Here is a 21,730-nt window from a genome sequence, read left to right as displayed (position 1 = left end):
TGGAGGTATTTTTTCACTTCCACTGTGCCATCAGCTGTAGCATTGTGTATCATCTGGGCTTCATGGATATGATTATCAAAAAGTTCCCATAAACTGTCCTGTGTTTCTACTGGTGTTGATGATGATGATGATGATGATGATGATGAAAACAGCAATTAGTAACAAATCCTACACTGACGGCATATATGAAGTATATATTATATGAATCAGATTACATAACATAACATAGACTGAAACTGTAGCCTACTGGTTCATTATTTGGAAACCTTCATAAACAGAGTTATGTTATGAATGTTTATGCTCAGTGTGCAGAGAAAAATCTAATGGAATGTAGAACTACAACAATTAGGAAAACCAGAATGATGTCTTCACTGGCTGTAGATCGGGTGCTCATATGTAGACCTATAAAATGTATATTCACACAGTAGTGTATTATATTGACAACATATTACATTATATTCACATTGAAGCTGTTTTTATTGATTGGCAGTTGTGATTGGGACAGTAGGTTGTAGGGCTTAGGTTGACATAGGGCTATGGACTTTCTAAACAGTGCCCCAACAGTTTGTTATTATATTTCAATTATAATAATATTTCAAACGATGCATACCTTGCGTAGATGTCCCAGCAGTGTCAGTAGCAGGCCTAGGTACAGGGGGATGCTACCATCGTCTGTACCCTGCAGAATGGCAGGATGAGTGCTCCTCAAATGCTGCATCATGGAAGATGTACTGTTGCAGTAGACCAGCTGCTGATCACAATACATACATCTCACTTTATTTGGGGTTTCCAAATGGAAATGCTCCCACACCACAGATGTACGGCATCTCTTTTGGGGAGCCTCCATTTTTATTGATCTATCTATCTATTTTAATCTATCTATCTATATTAATATATCTATGTATCTATATATGTATCTATCTATTAATCTATCTGTCTATATATATTTCTATCTATGCATCTATTAATGTGTCACTATATGTATACTCTGTCTGTCTGTAGCCCATCAGTCAGTGTGTATGATTCGTTTACATTCCGTGAGTGAGCACGGAATCGGTTCCACTGATTCACTACAGAGGTCCGACTCAAAAGAATGACTCATGTATCGCTTCTTCAGTGATGAACGCAGATGAACAAACCTCGCTCTCGCTACAGACGCGTGTTCTGAAAAGAGTAAGAGATCAATGAAGACCGACTGACCTGGAGTCAGCTGTGATAAGCGATAAAGTAAATGAAAATTGTCGTCATAATGAAACGGATAGATATTCGTATTGTTTTAGAAGTGTTTTAATGTTATATTTGTCGAGAGTATTCGTGTTTTCGCGCCCCCTGCTGGAGCGGGTTTGAGCGCAATGACGTCACCAGCGGAATGAAAACGAAACCGATCTGAGATCAGCTTCAGAGAAACACGTGATGATACACTGTCAGGAATAAGACACAGAAAGACGAAGTTTGATCAAAAGTCATGATAGAGAGATGAAAATAATAGGTATTTTGCGAAAAGATTCAAAACATATGTGTTATAATGTATTATTTCACTCTCATAGAGGAACGCATTTAAGTGGGAGGATATGAAAGTGTGTGTGTGTGTGTGTGTGTGTGTGTGTGTGTGTGTGTGTCTGTGTCCCTGCTCCACACCAGCTGGTGGCGCTAGTGCAGTAAGTTGTGTGCTAGCCGCCAGTAAAGCCTCGAAGCAGAAGGTGATCCTCAGGTAACAGCACCTCAGCAGTAATGGAGAACACTCTGATCAGATACACACACTGTGGAAGAAACATATACAGTTTTCCCTGCCCAGGCCAGCTGCAGTGTCCAGTCTGTCAGCAGAGTCTCAGGTTTGGACTTCTGGACGCTCCTGTAGCTCTTCCCTGTCCCTTCAGAAGTGGACACACGGTGCCCTGTGCTTTTCTGATCGCCTCTGCTCACGGACCTTCACATCTCGGGTGAGCTGATGCTGTTTCAGCAAATACTGCTCTTCTGAACGCTCTCTGAATCCTGTGTCACACTTTCCACATTAATATACAACTGTGTTCAACATTGATAATAATCAGAAATGTGTCTTGAGCAGTGAATCATCATATTATTATGATTTCTGAAGATCATGTGACACTGAAGACTGGAGTAATGATGCTGAAAATACAGCTGCACATCACAGAAATAAATTACACTTTAACAGAGATTCACACAGAAAATATTTCAGAATATTACTGTATTTTTGATGTAAAAATGCCGCTTTGATGAGCAGAAAAGGCTTTTTCACAAACGTTAAAGCTGAACTGTGATTGGCAGTGTAAGTATTATTTTGTGTGTCTGCTGCAGGGAATGGCATGACACAGAGATTCACGTAGGGCTGTCGGACTCGGCAGGTACGGTCACCTGTGATTACTGCTCTGAGTGTGTGTGGCAGTGTTCCAGCACTGTGTGTGTGTGCAGGTCTGGTGTATAACTACACGCTGTCGGGCGTCCGGAGAGACGAGCGCGGCTGGGAGCGCTGTGTGTGCATGCAGCTCTGCCCTGAGAGGACACCGGAGCGCCGGGAATCATGGGACCGAGAGCTGGAGCGGTTCTCTTCTCTGCCCCGCTGGGCTCCAGAGCGGTACGGCTCACACTCACGTGTTTCACTGGTGCTCAGAGCATCTTCTCCTCTGCTCGGTGTGACGGTGCTTGTTCACTGCAGGTTCGCCGAGGAGAGGGAGTTTGGATCGTGCTGTTATGGCTTCGCGCTGACCTTCATAAACCACATGCGCTCGCTGGACGGGAGAGTGTCTCTGAGCCGAGACGAGTTCACCGCATCTCACGTTCTGCCCAGAATGAAGACGGTGTCGCTGTACATCAGCATCTATCAGGCAGTGTCACGACACGGATTTCACATCGCCGAGGCGTATTTGTCAGAGTCACTGATATTAGCTCTCACATGAAATAATTATCACCGGTCATTCTGAGCTAATTGTATTGTTTAAATTCAGATGGCCACGGAGCTGCACTGATCCTGATATCTCTGTAACTGAACCATACAGGGCCCTAAAAATGAAGATGCCAAAACAAAGGTTTGTTAAAATACAAAATCTGAAGGGGCACTAAGATTTCTTAAATACTTCAGGCCTGCAAATATTGGAGAAAAAAAACTTGAAAAGTGCTTTTTATGATTTTTAGATGGTCACCATCGGCACATAATGCAACAGAGATTGCTAAAGTTGTGTAAAATAATCTCTGTGTCAAATAAACATTGTGATACTACACTCTTCCTGAAGTCATCTCTATCATCAGGTCAAAACTGCTATTTGACCCCCCTCCACAAAATCTATAACGTTTTAATATTTTGGCTTTCCTCACTATCTTTCTTCAGGAAAGATATTAATAAAATCAGAAATCAGAGTCGGGGAGCTCAGGCTGAGTTGAGGAAAGACCCTAGAAGTGAAGTACACTAGAACCCTTTCAAAACATACTAATGTGTGCCTTTAAAAGAATCCTTCTCCCAGCGCTGAAAATGTGCTGCTCCTTCACTCGCCCGCAGGCCATCCAAGATGCAGATCAGTGTTTTCTTCAGTGGCACAGTACAGAAGATTTTCAGCTGAAAAGCTTGGTGATTCATTCAAGTCAGTGGTCACTTTGAGAGTCACAAAAGCACAATGTTATAGTCTACCAGTGGCTCCTGATGATGATGGTGAGGTCTTATGAAGAGAAACGATCGGTCTGTGAACGAAACAGAATATTGTAAAGAGCTCAGCTCATAAATGATGGGCAAGCCTGTATTCTGCTGTGAGCTGCTCAGTGTGTGTGATGTGTGTACAGTCATTGATCACATGACACACGTGCGGATCAGTTACTCCAGACAGCTTGGAAACCTGTAAATACAGATTTTAAACAAAGACTTGGTGTTGAGTTGCAGTGACACACCGGTGTCGAGTCACAGAAACATACTTTCAGCACGAGTTTGAGTTCTGTAGCACATTTAAAACAGCATCGTTACTTACAGTCACACATGAACATTTCAAACCCCTTCACTCTAATCAATTCTAAAAGCGCTGCTAAAAAGGTACGATTTCGGTCATGACTTCACAGATAGGGAAGATTTAATATCACCCTTTGATTTGATCTGGTTTTAGGAACATGAAGATCTCATGTTTCTTGTATTTTGATAAGGACTCAACAAGATATTTTGGGGCAATGCCATGCAACGCTTTAAAAACCATCAATAAGAGCTTCAATTCAAATCTACATCTGACAGGGAACCGGTGTAAAGAGACCAAGACTGGGGTTATTCTCTCTCTCTCTGCTGTGTGCGAGTCAGAAGTCTGGCCGCAGCATTCTGTACTAACTGAAGATGAGATAACTGACCCTGTGATATGTACAGAATTACAGTAATGGATGCGTGATGATGATACAGAGGCATGAGTCATAGTCTCAGCTTCACAACACTAGCTGTGCCGCCGTACAGTGAACACAGATTAACTCATAAAGTCATCATACAGTGCATGAATATAGAGTTTGGAACAGGATCACACCTCTGTCAGAGTCGACTCAGGAGACGTCTGCAGGCCTGTGAGCACTGGTGAACATTAATGAAGCTGCAAACAGATCCTCCTGTTCCACAGGTGTAGTGTTTTCTGAAACCGGATCGGCTGACGAAACGAGCAGCTGCTCTCTGGACTCGCTCAGACCGGCCAGATGGATCCCAAGAGCGTCATCAGACTCAGTCACTGTGACAAGGACATCTACTGCTTCTTCGTGCCGGATCAGTGTCCCGAGTGCGGCGTCAGCTTCAGCGGGAAGCGTCTGGAGGAGGCGCCGGTCAGCGTCCCGAGCCCCTTCAGTAACGGACACAAAGAACCGTGTGCTTTCCTCGTGGCCTCCACAGAGGACAGTGTGCTCAGGTAAGACCTGCTCAAGAAGACACACACATTCAGCTGAACGCTGGACGAAGCTGACCTGTGCTCCTGGCTTTTGCAGGGACTTTGATGGCAGTTCTGATCTACACACAGGAATCACCAACACCAGCGGTACAGTACAGGAAAATAACCTAATTACATTAAATAAAAGATATTTCGCACTTTCACAGTTATTTATTTATTCACTTTTTAACGGTGTGTCAGCATCAAGGCTGTTTTCATGGTGACCTCAGAATACTTTACACAAGATATACAGCAAACAAAAACTGCTAAAAGACATTTCAGATCTACACTAGACAAGGTTACCACATAATTCAGTTAAACACACCTCTGAATGAAACCACTGTCTATTTACATTAAAAACAATACAACACAATAAAATATGCTTCACAGTGACTTCAGTTTGTAAAGACAGACGTGATGATGATGGTTCTTCACCTTCTAATGAATATCCAAGCGACATCTTGTATGACCTAAAAACACACTGTAAAAACTACTTGATCATACCTAGATTTAAAATGAGTAAAAACAATAAATAAATCTTACACTACTGTTTCATATAGGTAGTTTATTTTTGTGAAATTCAAGTTCACATTTAATTATAAAGCACATTTAAAAACGAGCATTGTACCAAAGTGCGGTACAATTTATAAACATTATTAAACAATATAAAAGCAACAACAAATCAATAAAAACACAGGATACAAGAAAAACCATAAACAGCACAAATAAATGTGTCTTCAATCTAGATTTTCCATCTGCCTCATCATTAATATAAGAGTTTAGCACAGGGTTGACTTTACTTTCACAGTAAATGCTTAAAACTAAAACTGTTTTTCTAAGAAATGTGAGCCAGCTTCATGTTCAACGTGTAGTTGATGTTATTTCTATAGTTTCTCATATACCGTCAATGCCTGAAACTCTCACTATGTATTAAAGTGAGTTTCTTATGTTTTTACAGTCACAGATTTGATTTTGCTATAGTGCGTGTATTTCTTTAGTTCTCTCATTATCTGGGTTACTATGATTAACTAAAACTAAAAAAGGGTTTAGTTAACCCTAACCCTAACTAAAAAAACGGTGTTAACTTAAAAAAAAATTATTAGCTTTTTGCTTCTAAGGTAATATTAAATTTAGTTTACCTTGATGTACTAAACCTGAATTAAAAATAAAAACTAGACCTATTTAAAAAAAATACGAATAATAAAAACACTACAAAATTACTAAAACATTCAAATGAAAACAGACAATATAAGAACAAAAACTGATTCCAAATATTAATAACGACTGTTATGCTAAAAACACTGCTTATGACTGAAATGTAAACGTTAAACGGTGCAACAGTTCTGCAGTTAACAAAGTAACAGATTACGAGCAGCAGAATTATTCTTGACAGAACTCATGTGTGCTTCTTTCTCCTGTTTTGAATGGGAATAGTGTACAACTACACGCGGTCGGGTGTCCAGAGAGAGGCTCAGGGCTGGGAGCGCTGTGTGTGTGTGCCGCTGGTGCAGCCCGACATGTTCAGTCTGATGAGCCAGTGGGACCAGTATCTGGAGAAGTTCTCCTGCGCTCACAGCTGGGACCCGTCCTGCCACAGGTGCACCATACACACTTACAAACATTACCAGCTGTTCATTGCTCTCGTAGTACCTGGACTTTAAATATACGCAACTATTAAACTATTTAAATTATATATATATATATATATTAAATTAAATTAAATGTAAAAATTAAATTTATGCATTTAGCAGACGCTTTTATCCAAAGCGACTTACAGTGCATTCAGGCTATCAATTTTTACCTATCATATATATATATATATATATATATGTATAGCACAGACACAAGTGGTTTTTAGGGGGAAAATATTAATAGGATTAAAAACTGAAATGGGAAATCAGGTTGGTTAGAGGTTCTGAGGTTTGGTTTCTTTACGCTGCAACTGCTAAAGCAAAAATGAAGAAACCTGCAGTTCTGATAGATGACATCTGGAGGTTTTTTGGAGTTTGGAGTCCAAATGCTTTCAGGGTCAGTCTGCTCTTTGTTTTCCAGCTTTAACGAGGAGAGCCACAACTGCTACAGCTACTCGCTGACGTTCATCAACTGTGTTCTGGCCACGCAGTCGAAGCCAGCGCTGAGTAAAGATGAGTTCACACGCTCCTTTGTGCTTCCTCGGATCAAACGAGCTTCCAAGTACCTGATGCTGTGCCGCGAGATTTCCCAGAACCACTTCTACATCGTGGACAGTCCACGCAGAAACTCAGGCGAGGGTCCGAGTGAGGACGAGGACAGCAAGAACAAATGAGACGCCTGTGCTCAAGACCCTCCTAATCTGACCTTTCTCAGCTCCTTACTCTTCTTGTATCAAAGTGAATAATGCCTAAACGTGCCTGTCGATCTGCACTCTACTGAACTAAAATAACACTTTTGTAAAACCTTCCAGACGTTTGCTTTACACATGTGTGTCCCTGCAGCACAGAAGCAGTCATCAGCAGCACAGGTATATTTGTAGCAATAGACAACAATACATTGTATGAGTCACAATTATACATTTCTCTTTTATGTCAAAAATCATTAGGATATTAAGTAAAGATCATGTTCCATGAAGATATTTAGTAAATCTCCTACTGTAAATATATCAAAACTTAATTTTTGATTAGTAATATGCATTGCTAAGAACTTCATTTGAACAACTTTAAAGATGATTTTCTCAATATTTAGATTTTTTTGCTCCCTCAGATTCCAGATTTTCAAATAGTTGTATCTCAGACAAATATTGTCTGATCCTTACAGAAACAAAAAAAAGAAATGGACACTAGTGACTGGTTTTGTGGTCCAGGGACACATTCAGTCATTTAGCAGACGCTTTTATCCAAAGTGACTTATAAATGAGGACAATAGAAGCAATCAAAATCAACAAAAGAGCAATGATACACAAGTGCTGTTACAAGTCTCAGTTAGCTTAACACAGTACACGGAGCAAGGGTTTTTATTTTATTTTAATAAATAAAAACAAAACAAGCATAGATAGAACAGAAATAGAATAGGAAACAATGTCAGAGGGTCTTTTTTAAATAAAGAAAAGATGAAAGAATAGAAAAAGAACAGAATGTTAGTGTTAGAGGATGGTTCTGAGTAGATTTGAATGTTCTGTTCTCAGTGACACAACAGACTACACTCATCTTCTCTTGTGTGTGGGTATTTACTGTGTCTGGACACTGCTTAAACACAATCTTGGAACATTAGCAAGGAAAAATAAACAGCAGCTTAATCATTTGTTCTGTTCACGATGACCTCCTGCAACATAAACCCGTTCTACAGCCCTGTTCAGAGAGCTCTCAGAACACACGAGACACAGTCATGTCTGACCAGACACAGCATCAGCTCCAGTTAAATGAATCTACTGTAGCGTGCACCTAAATCTCATTGTGATTGATTTGTAATGTGTAAAAAATCATCAACAGGTTATACGTGCAAAATGTGGGACACAAGGATTTTATGGGAATAATCATGTTTTAAAATGAATTAAAAACAGTTTTTTATTACAGTGAATGAAATATCATGGTGGCATTCTGTATCTTAACTGTAGGATATTGTTGAGAACACTGATGTCTGAGGCAGTCTAACTGAAAAAAAAACAAAAAAACAATGAAAAACATTGTAACATTAAAGCCAATATATAATGCATTATAAAAGTATTTTCAATGCACTAACTATGCCTTGTAATGCACCTTATAATGCATTGTATGATCTCATGAATAACTGTCAGCACAGTTATAATACCTCTTAATACAACAACCACATTTCAGAATCTGCAAATATTCTAATGCATTTTAACTTTGGTTACAGTTGTTTATGAAACTATATAATGCAATATAATGTACATTTTGAATACCTTTATAATGCATTATACAGTTGCAATCAAAATGATTTAACTGAAGTCCCACCCAGAGACTTTTTTGAAGATATAGAATTTTATAAAAAATGCATCTATTACAGCTTCCTGGCATTTTAAAAGTGATAATGTCAAAAATATAATGTAATATTTTTGAGTTATATGATTTTTAATAACGCAGGTTATTGGAGGTTTATTGGAATAAACGATTCTGCACCAAAGTTGACATTTGACATTGAATAAATCTGTACATATTTAAAACCAATTAGATTTTTTGTTCCATTATTCATCAACTTTACATTCTCAGAATCACTCAAATGTGTATTAATAAACCTTCTCTAATAATTTACTGCTGTCTTTGTTGAATTTTAAAAAAAAAAAAAAAAGTTATTTGCAGCAAAATGTCTTGCAAGGGGGTTGAATAATTTTGATTGCAACTGTAAATAATGTGCAGGCTGTGGCACGGTTTTAGAAATATCTTAAGGGACAGTTATTAAAATGTGGGTGTTAAGTACTGGTCCTTCTTTTGCCATAAACACAGTGTGTCACCTTCGAGACACTCCCAGTGGTTCTGCTGAGAGCAGCGAGGGATTTCCAGCTGCCGAATAACTGAACACACACACACACACACACACACACAGAGAGAGAGTAACGTATGAATGCAGTACAGTCCACATGAAAACACTGCAGAAACTGGGCTCTGAATGCAGCTTCATGCTGATAATTAATGATTTCATGCTGACAATTAGAGATGTTCAATACAGTGCATAAATTAACGAAAAATAAAGCATCAACAAGTGTTGACATTTCTCAACATCACAGCAGTAATGACTTTATGAACTACTTTACTTCTAAAGTCGATACTATTAGAGATAAAATTGTAACCATGCAGCCGTCAGCTACAGTATCGGATCAGACAGTGCACTATAGATCCCCTGAGGAACAGTTCCACTCATTCTCTACTATAGGAGAGGAAGAACTGTATAAACTTGTTAAATCATCTAAACCAGGGGTCGGCAAGTAAGTTTGGCATCAGACCAAAAAAAAAAAAAAATGCCACTAGATGGCGGGCCAGAACGTAGTCAAAGGATAATTTAAGGAATTAATTGATGAAAACTGGATGCAACTGGAATTGCCTGCAACAGACTGTTACAGTGTCTTGTGTAACTGGCAGTGAGCTGTTACTCTGTTAAATCCTGTAGGAGGACAGTCATTAACAACAAGCCACATTTGTGTGGCGGTGTCCGGAAGAGTATGTGAGCGGAGTGGAGCGCCAACCACTTCCCCTCCGCGCTCCGAGCATTTACTAATCACTCCTGCTCCACTCCTCACAGAAACACCACTCTGCGGCTAAAGTATTTCAGTATGTTTGAAATGTCCTAGTTCTGTTCATAACATTTATTAAAAAATAAAATAAAATAACAGCAGAGTTTGAAAGAGGCTTATTGGAACAATAGTGTTGTGAAAACTTTTTTCCTACCAAAGGACAAGCTAATAACATGGTTGTCAGCATTAAATGTACAATTGGTGCTTTTTGCAGTGCAAATTTAGCTTGTGATGAAAATTAGTACGTTTTTGTCGGTTATTTTACCTACGGATCGATGCATTTCTTACAGATTTCTGCTCATTCGAACACGGATACAGATGAAGTAGCACTGTAAGATTGCATTTGTTTGAATGCATTATTGAGAGAGCGATTGTTTCAATAATGCTTTTAGCTGAAAATATTCAGTACCTATCTAGAAGGAACAAACAAATTCCTTGAGAAGTATAACTTCTCACTCACGTCTGTCACCGTCATCATAGCTTCACGTTCTTTCTGATTTGAGTGATCCTTCTCTATCAAGCTAGCTAAATATGTTTAACATGTGAATTCTTGCTAAATATTCAGTTATATTACGGGCCGTTGGCATGAATTGTACTCGTGGTGGAGTGCTCTTGGAGTGAGTGAAAACCACGACGCTCCGACTTTTAAATAATCTGCTCTCTCCAGTCAAAATCACACCGCTCCGCTCACATACCCTGATTAACTGTTGCTGTCATGACAGATCTATTTCAGAACCAGCATTTCTTACTGCTAAATTCTGAAAAAACAGAGGTGTTAATTATAGGGCCTAAAAGCTCTGCATGTAATGACCTAGAACGCTGTCTAAGCCTTGATGGCTGCTCTGTCCATTCTTCGTCATCAGTTAGGAACCTAGGTGTGCTATTTTGATAGCAACCTTTCCTTAGAAAGCCACGTTTCTAGCATTTGTAAAACTGTATTTTTCCATCTCAAAAATATATCTAAATTATGGCCTATGCTCTCAATGTCAAATGCAGAAATGTTAATCCATGCGTTTATGACCTCAAGGTTAGATTATTGTAATGCTTTATTGGGTGGTTGTTCTGCACGCTTAGTAAACAAACTCCAGTTTGTCCAAAATACAGCAGCTAGAGTTCTTACTAGAACCAGGAAGTATGATCATATTAGCCCGGTCCTGTCAACACTGCACTGGCTCCCTATCAAACATCGTATAGATTTTAAAATCTTGCTTATTACTTATAAAGCCCTGAATGGTTTAGCACCTCAGTATTTGAACGAGCTCTTGTTGCATTAAAGTCCTCCACGTCCGCTCCGTTCTCAAAACTCTGGCAATTTGATAATACCTAGAATATCAAAGTCAACTGCGGGCGGCAGATCCTTCTCCTGTTTAGTGCCCAAACTCTGGAATAACCTACTTAACATTGTTCGGGAGGCAGACACACTCTTGCAGTTTAAATCTAGATTAAAGACCCATCTCTTTAACCTGGCTTACACATAACACACTAATATGCTTCTAATATCCAAATCCGTTAAAGGATTTTTAGGCTGCATTAATTAGGTAAACCGGAACCGGGAACACTTCCCATAACACCCGATGTACTTGCTACATCATTAGAAGAATGGCATCTACGCTCATATAAGTCTGTTTCTCTCGAGCGGCAACCTCGCGCTCTCTCTCGTGAAGCCAACATGGAAGTGACTAAAACTGTAATTCATCGACTGTCGCTTGAGGCTGGCTGCAAAAGGGAGTCAGTCCCATAGACTCCCCATGTTAAAATGCCCAACTTTACAGCAGAAAAAAAAACATGTTTACAGCCTGGTTCAAAAAATGATTTTGGTCTATAGCTAATTTTGCCCTTCATGAGAACTGTGAGGGGGGTGAATTTTTTTATAACTCATCCGTTTAAATTATATTAAGCCTTAAAGATCTGCATAATTAAGGGCGTGGCCACTTGAGTGACAGGTGGATTGCCGCTGCTGACACTGCCGTCGAGATAGGTGGGCGTGGGTAACTTTGCTGCAGCCTGGAACTGAACTGCTGGTTTCGTCTGGTCAGAGGAGAACTGTCCCCCCGACTGAGCCTGGTTTCTCTCAAGGTTTTTTCTCTATTCTGTCACTGATGGAGTTTTGGTTCCTCTGGCTTGCATTGGGGACACTTAATTTACAGTTTGCAAATATTTTGTAAATTTCCTACCATGAATATATCACAACTTAATTTTTAATTAGTAATATGAATTGCTAAGAACTTTGTTTGGATAACTTTAAATGCGATTTTCCCATTTTTTTTTTTTTTTTTTTTGGCACCCTCAGATTCCAGATTTTCAAATAGTTGTATCTCAGCCACATATAGTCATCCTAACAAACCATACATCAATGTAAAGCTTTTTTATTGATCTAAATCTTATTCAGTTTTCAAATGATTTATAAATCTAATTAAAAAAAAAAAAAGACCCTTATATCTGGCTTCATGGTCCAGGGTCACATGTGGGTCATTAAAGAGAAAACTGTTTTTATGCAGATTTCTGGATGCAACATCAAAGCAGTGATTAACTAGCAAACATTTCCAGCATGTGACTGATTCAGAACAAACCTTGCATGATAAAGTAGAGCACTAGAAAAGAGAGAATGACAGGATCAGCAATGGAACAAATGAGAATCTGAGAGTCGAAGCAGCAACAAACAAGAGGCAACTCTATAGCTGCGAGAATCATGTGTCAGCAACGCAGACTCCTGAAGTTCACAGCCAAGACTCAGTTTCCATGTCAAAGAGACCACGGTGTGAGGAAAGTAATGCTTAATAGCCCTGAATAATTCAGCTGTCCTCCTCGAGCGTTACTGACACTCCTTGGAAAATCTCTCTCACCCGCTGGACTAAAGCAGGGTCAGGCCTACATGTTTCAGCAGGACACGCCATAAACAGCAGTGCTCCTGAGAACTACTGCTGATTCTATACCATTACAAACCAGACAAGAAACCGGAGATTAGATGTGATTCCATTTAAACTGAAAACATCACACAACTATTCTTCCATACATGTCAGAGTCTGCAGAGAAGTGTTTTCCCATGCGGTCACTCAGCTCTGCTTCAGTCGGTGCACTGCTTCATAACATGCAAAGACTGGTATTCTTGGGCTTCTTTTGAAGTAATTTGGTAACACTTTACTTAATGCATTATAAAGAGTTATTGAAGGCTATAATGCATTATAATTATTCATAATGTGCATTGTAAAATGTTATATCCTGTCCTAAATAATTATAACCAAATGTAATATGCATAGAGTAACAATGAATTGACAAGTGTTATAATTTATTTATTCACTTTTTAACACCATGCCAGAATCAAGACTGTTTTTATGGCGATCTCAGAATAAATTACACAAGGTATGACAAGTATTATAATGTATTAACTGGTTACAATTATTCATGAGATTGTACAATGCATTATAAGGTTCATTACAAGACATATTTAATGTATTATTACTGCTTTTATAATGCATTATGCATAAAGGCTTTGAGTAAAGTGTTGCCAGTAATTTTTCATAGACACTGGTCATATCTGGACTTAAATGCAAGCTATTAACTTTGCTCACACTTTATTTTAGGGTCCTTGTTACACAAATACAATAGTAATTCACCACATGTATTTATTATGGTTTTAGGGTCAGTTAGCTGCTTGTAATAATCCCAGGGTTTCTGCAGGTCTTATAAAGTCTTAATTAGCCCTTCCACAAATTAAAGCCTTACAAAGTTCTTAAATCAGAGCAGAAGGTCTTGAATTCATGTAGCTGCTGCTGTATTAATGTTGCATGCACTGCAAACATGTTTGCGTCTTCTAAACATACTAAAATCAAAATATGTTTACTTGAAATACAAAATGAAGACTGGTTTTCTGAGAAACTGAATAAAAACAAGTGAGTTTACAAGGACAAATATCTGCCAACAGGGAATAGAAAATGAATCAAGTGACTTCATTTTGATCAGTTTCAAACTTCTTCTCTCATTCAACTCATTTTCTACATATTAACACATCATGTTTCCTTTAATCTGGTCTATAAATTCTCTTTATTTGGTTTTAAAGTCTTAAACTGACATTCATAAATCCTGCAGAAACCTCGTAACTTACTGTTATTACTAGTACACAAGGACAAGCTGAAATAAAGAGTTAGGCAATTTTTAACCACAAATGTTGTACCTACAGCCTAAGCATACGTGAATGCAAATGAAATGTCTTAATTTTGAAATATGGAATTGCTTGCAACATCTACTGCTGAAGTGATCCAGCACTGAAAATAAAAGAGTTTGATGTCGTTCAGGTCGTCAGGAGACAAACGATCGTGCCGTTCCTCAGCTGTTTGCTTGCTTGCTAACAAGTTCATGTTAGGATGTGTCCTAAATCACAAACCGATGATAGCAATCACACAAACAGAGGTAAAGCATACAGTCGGATGATTAATCATCAATTAGAAACCGTCCTACACTGCTCTGACTTTTTGATTAGACTCTAGGGTGTGCTTCACTGGAGAAAGATGGGATAGGACTGGATTAATGAGAGGGAGCGGTGGTTTCGGTAAGCTGTTGTCAACAGAAGAGAGATATTCACAGCTTCAGTGTGTTGTTTGGATTGGCTCAGGCCAGAGATATCGCTCAACTATATCCAGCTGGAACAATAAACTCTATTTAACTCAACCCTGACAGACACAAAGCAGGGGCACGAGACCACAGTGATGGAGGGCTGCTTGTGCTGGGAACAAACTGCAGTAACAGCCAATGTGTTGACAGAAGGGATTTCAAAGCAAATTACTAAGAGTTACACTCATTAAAAACCTTTTGTTTAATTCAGGAGTGTCTTCTAAGACAGCTGAAGAACAAGCTATTCTTTAAGCATTTATCTGATTCAGAAACATGTGCATGCAGGCACTTCCCAAATACTCTGTGACCAGCGTATTTCCATTGCTTGTCTCGTTAGTATATATCATTTATCACCTATAACATATATCATATATCACCTATATCATTTTACTTTAGATTACTTTAGTGTCCAAAATGTGAAATCGAGTATTAATATCTGAACTGTATAATAACAATACTAATACTGCTAATACTGTTGGCTCCTCCTTTAATTAGTTTCATTTTTAATTTACCATTTCAGATTAAAGCATATGCTAAATTAATATGTGTAAATCATTTTGGAATTAAGTTTTAAGATGGACTATAGCTAATTACTGTAAAAAAAAATAGTATGCACAATTTATGAAATGAGGTTTTAACTCAAAACGGTTCAGAATCTAACCAAAACAAGACACATCGATCTGAATTCAATCCAGTTACAAGAGTCTAAATTTCATTGGTCATGTCAATAACAGTGCAATCAGGACTGCTCAGCATTCAACTGCTGTACACTGATTCAGTCTAAGGTGTGCCAACACTTTTACTTAAGTTGTCACTAGCCAAAAAAAAAAAAGATGCATATATTTTGGTGTAACACAAAAGAAATCTGCACTTGTGCTGCGTCCAACATCATTTTGTGTGCATCTCAAAATGTTGCTCCAGATTTGGCCAAACCTTTGTTAAACAGAGAGTGTAACGGGAGAATTGAAACTGGTCAACTTACCAATTTCCAAAATAATGAATGATTCACTCTTGTCTCATGTGAAAAATGTAAGGGTCCACGATAAAGAAAGAATGGTATCGTGGGGGAACTTGCAGTCTTTAACACACAGTCCAGCCAGATGCGCTGGACACGCTGAGAAAACAATGACTGTGAAGACCGGAGGTCTAGAGTGAGCTGCGGTCTAGAGTGAGCCGCGGTCTAGAGTGTGCCGTGGTCTAGAGTGTGGTGTGGTCTAGAGTGAGCTGCGGTCTAGAGTGTGCTGCGGTCTAGAGTGAGCCGCGGTCTAGAGTGAGCTGCGGTCTAGAGTGAGCCGCGGTCTAGAGTGAGCCGCGGTCTAGAGTGAGCAGCGGTCTAGAGTGAGCCGCGGTCTAGAGTGAGCCGCGGTCTAGAGTGAGCTTCGGTCTAGAGTGAGGCGCGGTCTAGAGTGAGCCGCGGTCTAGATTGAGCCGCGGTCTAGATTGAGCCGCGGTCTACAGTGTGCTGTGGTGTATAGTATAAGGCGGTCTAAAGTGAGCCGCGGTCTAGAGTGAGCCGCGGCCTAGAGTGTGCAGTGGTCTAGAGTGTGCTGCGGTCTAGAGTGAGCCACGGTCTAGAGTGAGCCGCGGTCTAGAGTGTGCTGCAGTCTAGAGTGAGCCGGGGTCTAGAGTGTGCTGCGGTCTAGAGTGAGCCGCGGCCGGCTTTGAGTGAGCAGAGACCGGAGGTCTAGAGTGAGCTGCGGTCTAGAGTGAGCCGCGGTCTAGAGTGTGCTGTGGTCTAGAGTGAGCCGCGGTCTAGAGTGTGCTGTGGTCTAGAGTGTGCTGTGGTCTAGAGTGAGCCGCGGTCTAGAGTGAGCCGCGGTCTAGAGTGTGCTGTGGTCTAGAGTGAGCCGCGGTCTAGAGTGAGCCACGGCCGGCTTGAGTGAGCAGAGACCGGAGGTCTAGAGTGAGCCGCGGTCTAGAGTGTGCCGTGGTCTAGAGTGTGGTGTGGTCTAGAGTGAGCAGCGGTCTAGAGTGAGCCGCGGTCTAGAGTGAGCCGCGGTCTAGAGTGTGCCGTGGTCTAGAGTGAGCCGCGGTCTAGAGAGAGCTGCGGTCTAGAGTGTGCTGTGGTCTAGAGTGTGCTGTGGTCTAGAGTGAACCGCGGTCTAGAGTGAGCCATGGCCGGCTTGAGTGAGCAGAGACCGGAGGTCTAGAGTGTGCTGCGGTCTAGAGTGAGCCGTGGTCTACAGTGTGCTGCGGTCTAGAGTGAGCCGCGGTCTACAGTGTGCTGTGGTCTAGAGTGAGCCGCGGTCTAGAGTGAGCCGCAGTCTAGAGTGTGCTGTGGTCTAGAGTGAGCCGCGGTCTAGAGTGTGCTGTGGTCTAGAGTGAGCAGCGGTCTAGAGTGAGCCGCGGTCTAGAGTGAGCCGCGGTCTAGAGTGTGCTGTGGTCTAGAGTGAGCCGTGGTCTAGAGTGTGCTGTGGTCTAGAGTGAGCCGCGGTCTAGAGTGAGCCGCGGTCTAGAATAAGCCGCGGTCTACAGTGAGCTGCGGTCTAGGCCGCGGTCTCAGTGTGCTGTGGTCTAGAGTGAACCGCGGTCTAGAGTGTGTGTGTCAGTGAGCTGCGGTCTAGAGTGAGCCGCGGTCTAGAGTGTGCCGTGGTCTAGAGTGAGCTGCGGTCTAGTGTGAGCTGCGGTCTAGAGTGAGCCGCGGTCTACAGTGTGCTGTGGTCTAGAGTGAGCTGTGGTCTAGAGTGAGCCGCGGTCTAGAGTGTGCTGTGGTCTAGAGTGAGCCGCGGTCTAGAGTGTGCTGTGGTCTAGAGTGTGCTGTGGTCTAGAGTGAGCCGCGGTCTAGAGTGTGCTGTGGTCTAGAGTGAGCAGCGGTCTAGAGTGAGCCGCGGTCTAGAGTGTGCCGTGGTCTAGAGTGAGCCGCGGTCTAGAGTGTGCTGTGGTCTAGAGTGAGCCGCGGTCTAGAGTGAGTCGCGGTCTACAGTGAGCCGCGGCCGGCTTGAGTGAGCAGAGACCGGAGGTCTAGAGTGAGCTGCGGCCGGCTTGAGGCAGATTTTACGAAGGAGTGTACCTTGGTCTTGCGGCAACCACATGTGACGACCCCGGACTGGACTCCGCTTCGTTCACGGTGAAAGCCGATTCGGCGATCCACAGTGCAAAGTTGATGTATTTCCTCCGCGTCCAGCACGGATAAGCCCCAGGCATGATGTAGCGGATATCGTCCTCTTTTGGAAGGACAAAGTAGTTTCTCTTTCACAGTGAAACACACAGCGTCTATATGATATGGCGGTGGCTGCGGCAAACAAAAATACTACAATGAGAATAAAAGGTATACCTTCTTTCTTTGCATGAACATCTGGGCGGCTGTGACGAGTGGGGCGGGGCTGAGAGCAGTGGGAATGGGTCGAGGCCAGTGGAGTGATTGGACATGAGCGACGCCTGCGCCACTCACCGGCCTCGAGTCCCACAGAGGAGATCTGGAAGGATAAAAGAGGAGTTACGACAGAGAAGTCGCTCATCTCCAATCACTCCTCGACCCGTTCCCACGGCTCTCGGCCCCGCCCCACTCGTCACAGCAGCGTTATGCAAATCTTCCCACATAGTGACGTAGAGATGTGGGGGCGTGTTAGAACGAGACATTTTAGGAGGGCGTGGACAAGTCTTAACTTTTATAAAGAATATCTCTTTGGATTTGAGACTTTAGTCTTTGCAACTTCACAGATCTTCTTTATTCACCAAGAGCTTGTAACAGTCCAAAGAGAAAGAAAAAATTTAAATCACATCATATGACCCCTTTAAATGTTAGAAACCAAAGGATGTAGTGCACACGTGAAGAAGTGCACTCGGTACAGAGTCTATGAGAAAGGAGTGTGGAGCACTGATGTTAAAGTAAAACTAAAAAACATAATTCTTTAAATCCTCTTCATTAACTCTGTGTCTTTGAGACACTTAAATAGTACGTGAAACATATCTATAGTTGCATCTTTATTTAACAACTTCTGAAGTGATATATGATTAATTCCTATATGAAGTTGTAATCTTTCATTCTCATATCCTTTACATTTGACTAAAATATGTTCAACTGTTTCAGGAAGATCACATTTAACACAAAGTCCAGACTCATGTTTTCTTATTAGATATAATAATTGATTAAGTGCAGTGTGTCCAATACTAAGACGAGAGTCTTCCTTTCTATTCCCCAAAATTCTCCTCTCATTTCCAACTATTTTGTGAATATTATATAAATACTGTCCTTTATTATCACTACCTTTTTACTTTGCCACATATGTTTTTTAATTAGCCCTTAATTTACTCATCGGAGCATTTTTGTTTGCATTCTGAACAAACTTTGTAAAATGTCTGATAAAATGTCTTAGACTTACACTCATTAAACTTGATAACGCTGAAAAAGAGTCTGAACATATGACCCCTTCATGTTTATTAATCTCTTCCATTCAGTGAAGAGCCAATGATATTACATTAATTTCTGTAGTATACACTGATAGATGATTAGATGTTCTTTTGCTATATTATATCTGAAGCTTGGAGCACATATTGCTGCTGCTGTGTGGTCTGTTTCAGGATCTTTATTCTTTAGATCCATCTGTATATATTTCTAGCGCTGACTCCAGCAGAAACACGTGAGCCTCGGTGTCGCAGCGAACATCGTCCGTGGCGCTTCTGAAAACACCATCCATAGTTCCGCCTTTTGCTTAAAAGTCGAACATTAAATGATAATGTAAATAATATCAAATAATCAAATTAAAAAGCAGTACTTATCATAAACACACAGCTAAATGTTACGACAGATGTCCACACGTTTATTCAAATTATAGCACTTGTAATTTGTCTTAAGAGCCAGTAGAGAGCGATGTTTCCCAGATAAACCGGCGAGCTTACTGTTGTATTAAGCACATTTATATTATGTCTACGTATTCATACATATTTACAAATATTTAGCAGACAGCCTTTTCCAAATATAAATGTATGTATGTATTTAATAAATATATGTAGGCTATGCCACTCAACTCAAGAATACACCAAAACATCACGCAGTCTCTGAGTAACAAGTCTTTATGAATATCAATCACTCCGTATCATGGTGTAATAAAGTAAAATGGCAATGCTATCTGATGCCATGATTTCTCCTCAGTAAGTGTTTTTGTCACCTGTGTGTTCTCAGTCTCTTCTGCTCATCAAGCCTGCATTCATTTGATCCACAGTACAGTAAAACTGTGAAATATTATTACAGTTTAAAACAGCTGTTTTCTGTGTGAATCTCTGTTAAACTGTAATGTATTTCTGTGATGTGCAGCTGTATTTTCAGCATCATTCCTCCAGTCTTCAGTGTCACATGATCTTCAGAAATCATTATAATATGATGATTTGCTGCTCAAGAAACATTTCTGATTATTATCAATGTTGAACACAGTTGAGAACATTTTTTCAAAGATCAGCATTTATCTGAAATACAAAGCTTTTGTAACATTATACACTCTACCATTCAAAAGCTGGGGATTATAGAAATTAATACTTTTATTTTTATTTATTTTAAATTGAATTAAAAGTGATGATACATACATTTATAATGTTACAAAACGTTTCTATTTCAGATAAATGCTGTTTTCTGAACTTTTTATTCATCAATGAAACCTGAAAAAATGTTTATATATAATATAATGTGTTCAACATTGATAATAATCAGAAATGTTTTTTGAGCATCAAATCATCATATTATTATGATTTCTGAAGATGATGTGACACTGAAGACTGGAGTAATGATGCTGAAAATACAGCTGCGCATCACAGAAATAAATTACAGTTGCAGGCTTGATGAGCAGAAGAGACTTCTTTAAAAGCATTAGAAATCTTGACTGTAGTGTGTGTCGCAGGCAGAATGGAAATGGTGTGTATTTTGGGTGTTTAAGCCTCAGTGCTTTCATGCATGTTCTGGCACACACACACACACACACACACACACACACACACACCTCAGACAGGACGGAAGCAATGCCAGAAGAGCTTTAGCAGCGTTGTTCACGAGTGAGAGACGTGTGAGTGGCAGAGCCGTGTGTTTCTGAGCGCTGGACGCGTCTGGAGAGGAGACCGGCTTCATCATCTTTTGTTAAAGGCCCAGGTGCCACACTTTCTGTGCTAAACGAGGGCATTCCATTCAGACTAATTATAGATTTACACAAAGCCTTCCCCAGAGAGTTACTGTAAGCCAGTACATGTAAAAAAGGGAGGTTTTGTCAGATTTTGGTAACATCAAGGGACCAATTTGTCTAACACTAACTGCTCTTAAAGATAATTTTCATGGTTGATTTTGTTGGTTTTAGCAAGAATGTCTTTTCTGTGTTCATGAACTATGTAAATGTCAGAAATACTGAGATAAGAGGACGCTATGGGCAGAATGTCCTGTCTTATGTAGGACTTCTGCTGAAGTGTTTTTGGTAGTAACTGATCACATGTAATCTGGATTGTGTAATCAGATTCCAAAAATCAAGTACTTAAATTACATTTTAAAATACTTGTAATCAGACTGCAGTGAGTTTCTTAGGATTTACATTATTACACATTATTTACACAAGAGCAATTATTTTTGTATTCTCCCTAAGTCCTCTTTTTCATCTTTTAAATGTTCCTTTCTAAAAAAGCCTACCACTTCTATAAAAATACATACGTGTATAAAAATCATTTCAGGTTTAAGAAGTGTTTCAAAATTAAATCAACTTTTGATGAACACATTCATTTTTATCTGAATTATCAGTCAGTCGCTTACTTAATCATGGATTACTTTGGAAGGTGTTTGTCTTTCAAACACATTAAAATGTACAAATTCACCAACTTTTGTGTCATCTGATCCTCTTTCACCTTATATATTTTCATTTGAAGTACCCCTGAGATTAATATATATATATATATATGTATATTAATAATGAAGTGTCACATTTGCATGTTCATATGCAGGTAAACAAATACAATATTTCATTTTTTCAATAAGTGTTTTATTCTTATTGATTTTAAATTTTGTTTTAATTCAACTTCTTATTATTTCATGAATTATGAACTT

The 21,730-nt window shown here is 40.0% G+C and overlaps 2 protein-coding genes across 3 annotated transcripts; both read left to right on the top strand.

Moving 5' to 3' along the window:
- Positions 1-1,718: 1,718 nt before the first annotated feature.
- On the top strand, positions 1,719-3,234 carry mkrn2os.1 (MKRN2 opposite strand, tandem duplicate 1). Its single transcript, XM_019090932.2, has 4 exons — positions 1,719-1,940; positions 2,317-2,363; positions 2,431-2,593; positions 2,675-3,234. Exons 1-4 carry the CDS (start codon positions 1,732-1,734, stop codon positions 2,913-2,915), a joined length of 660 nt encoding a protein of 219 aa, XP_018946477.2. The 5' UTR covers positions 1,719-1,731; the 3' UTR covers positions 2,916-3,234.
- Positions 3,235-3,373: 139 nt separating this feature from the next.
- LOC109074935 (MKRN2 opposite strand protein) lies at positions 3,374-7,463 on the top strand. Of its 2 annotated transcripts, XM_042733542.1 has the most exons (5): positions 3,374-4,871; positions 4,948-5,002; position 5,678; positions 6,324-6,486; positions 6,942-7,463. In XM_042733542.1, exons 1-5 carry the CDS (start codon positions 4,666-4,668, stop codon positions 7,192-7,194), a joined length of 678 nt encoding a protein of 225 aa, XP_042589476.1. In that variant the 5' UTR covers positions 3,374-4,665; the 3' UTR covers positions 7,195-7,463. The 2 variants fall into 2 exon arrangements, with proteins under 2 accessions (XP_042589476.1, XP_042589475.1); XM_042733541.1 differs by lacking the exon at position 5,678 and having other exon boundaries at positions 4,948-4,995; positions 6,316-6,486.
- Positions 7,464-21,730: the final 14,267 nt, after the last annotated feature.

The sequence above is a fragment of the Cyprinus carpio genome, chromosome B11 (genome assembly GCF_018340385.1).
Source record: "Cyprinus carpio isolate SPL01 chromosome B11, ASM1834038v1, whole genome shotgun sequence".
Classification (NCBI taxonomy): Eukaryota; Metazoa; Chordata; class Actinopteri; order Cypriniformes; family Cyprinidae; genus Cyprinus; species Cyprinus carpio.
This window is presented reverse-complemented; position numbering and strand designations above follow the sequence as displayed.

Coding starts and splice junctions, on each gene's coding strand:
- mkrn2os.1 (XM_019090932.2), top strand. CDS start 1,732: ATGGAGAACACTCTGATCAGATACACACACTGTGGAAGAAACATATAC. Junction 2,364..2,430: donor AGGGCTGTCGGACTCGGCAG/GTACGGTCACCT, acceptor GTGTGTGTGCAG/GTCTGGTGTATAACTACACG. Junction 2,594..2,674: donor CCCCGCTGGGCTCCAGAGCG/GTACGGCTCACA, acceptor TGTTCACTGCAG/GTTCGCCGAGGAGAGGGAGT.
- LOC109074935 (XM_042733541.1), top strand. CDS start 4,666: ATGGATCCCAAGAGCGTCATCAGACTCAGTCACTGTGACAAGGACATC. Junction 4,872..4,947: donor ACAGAGGACAGTGTGCTCAG/GTAAGACCTGCT, acceptor TGGCTTTTGCAG/GGACTTTGATGGCAGTTCTG. Junction 4,996..6,315: donor ACAGGAATCACCAACACCAG/CGGTACAGTACA, acceptor CCTGTTTTGAAT/GGGAATAGTGTACAACTACA.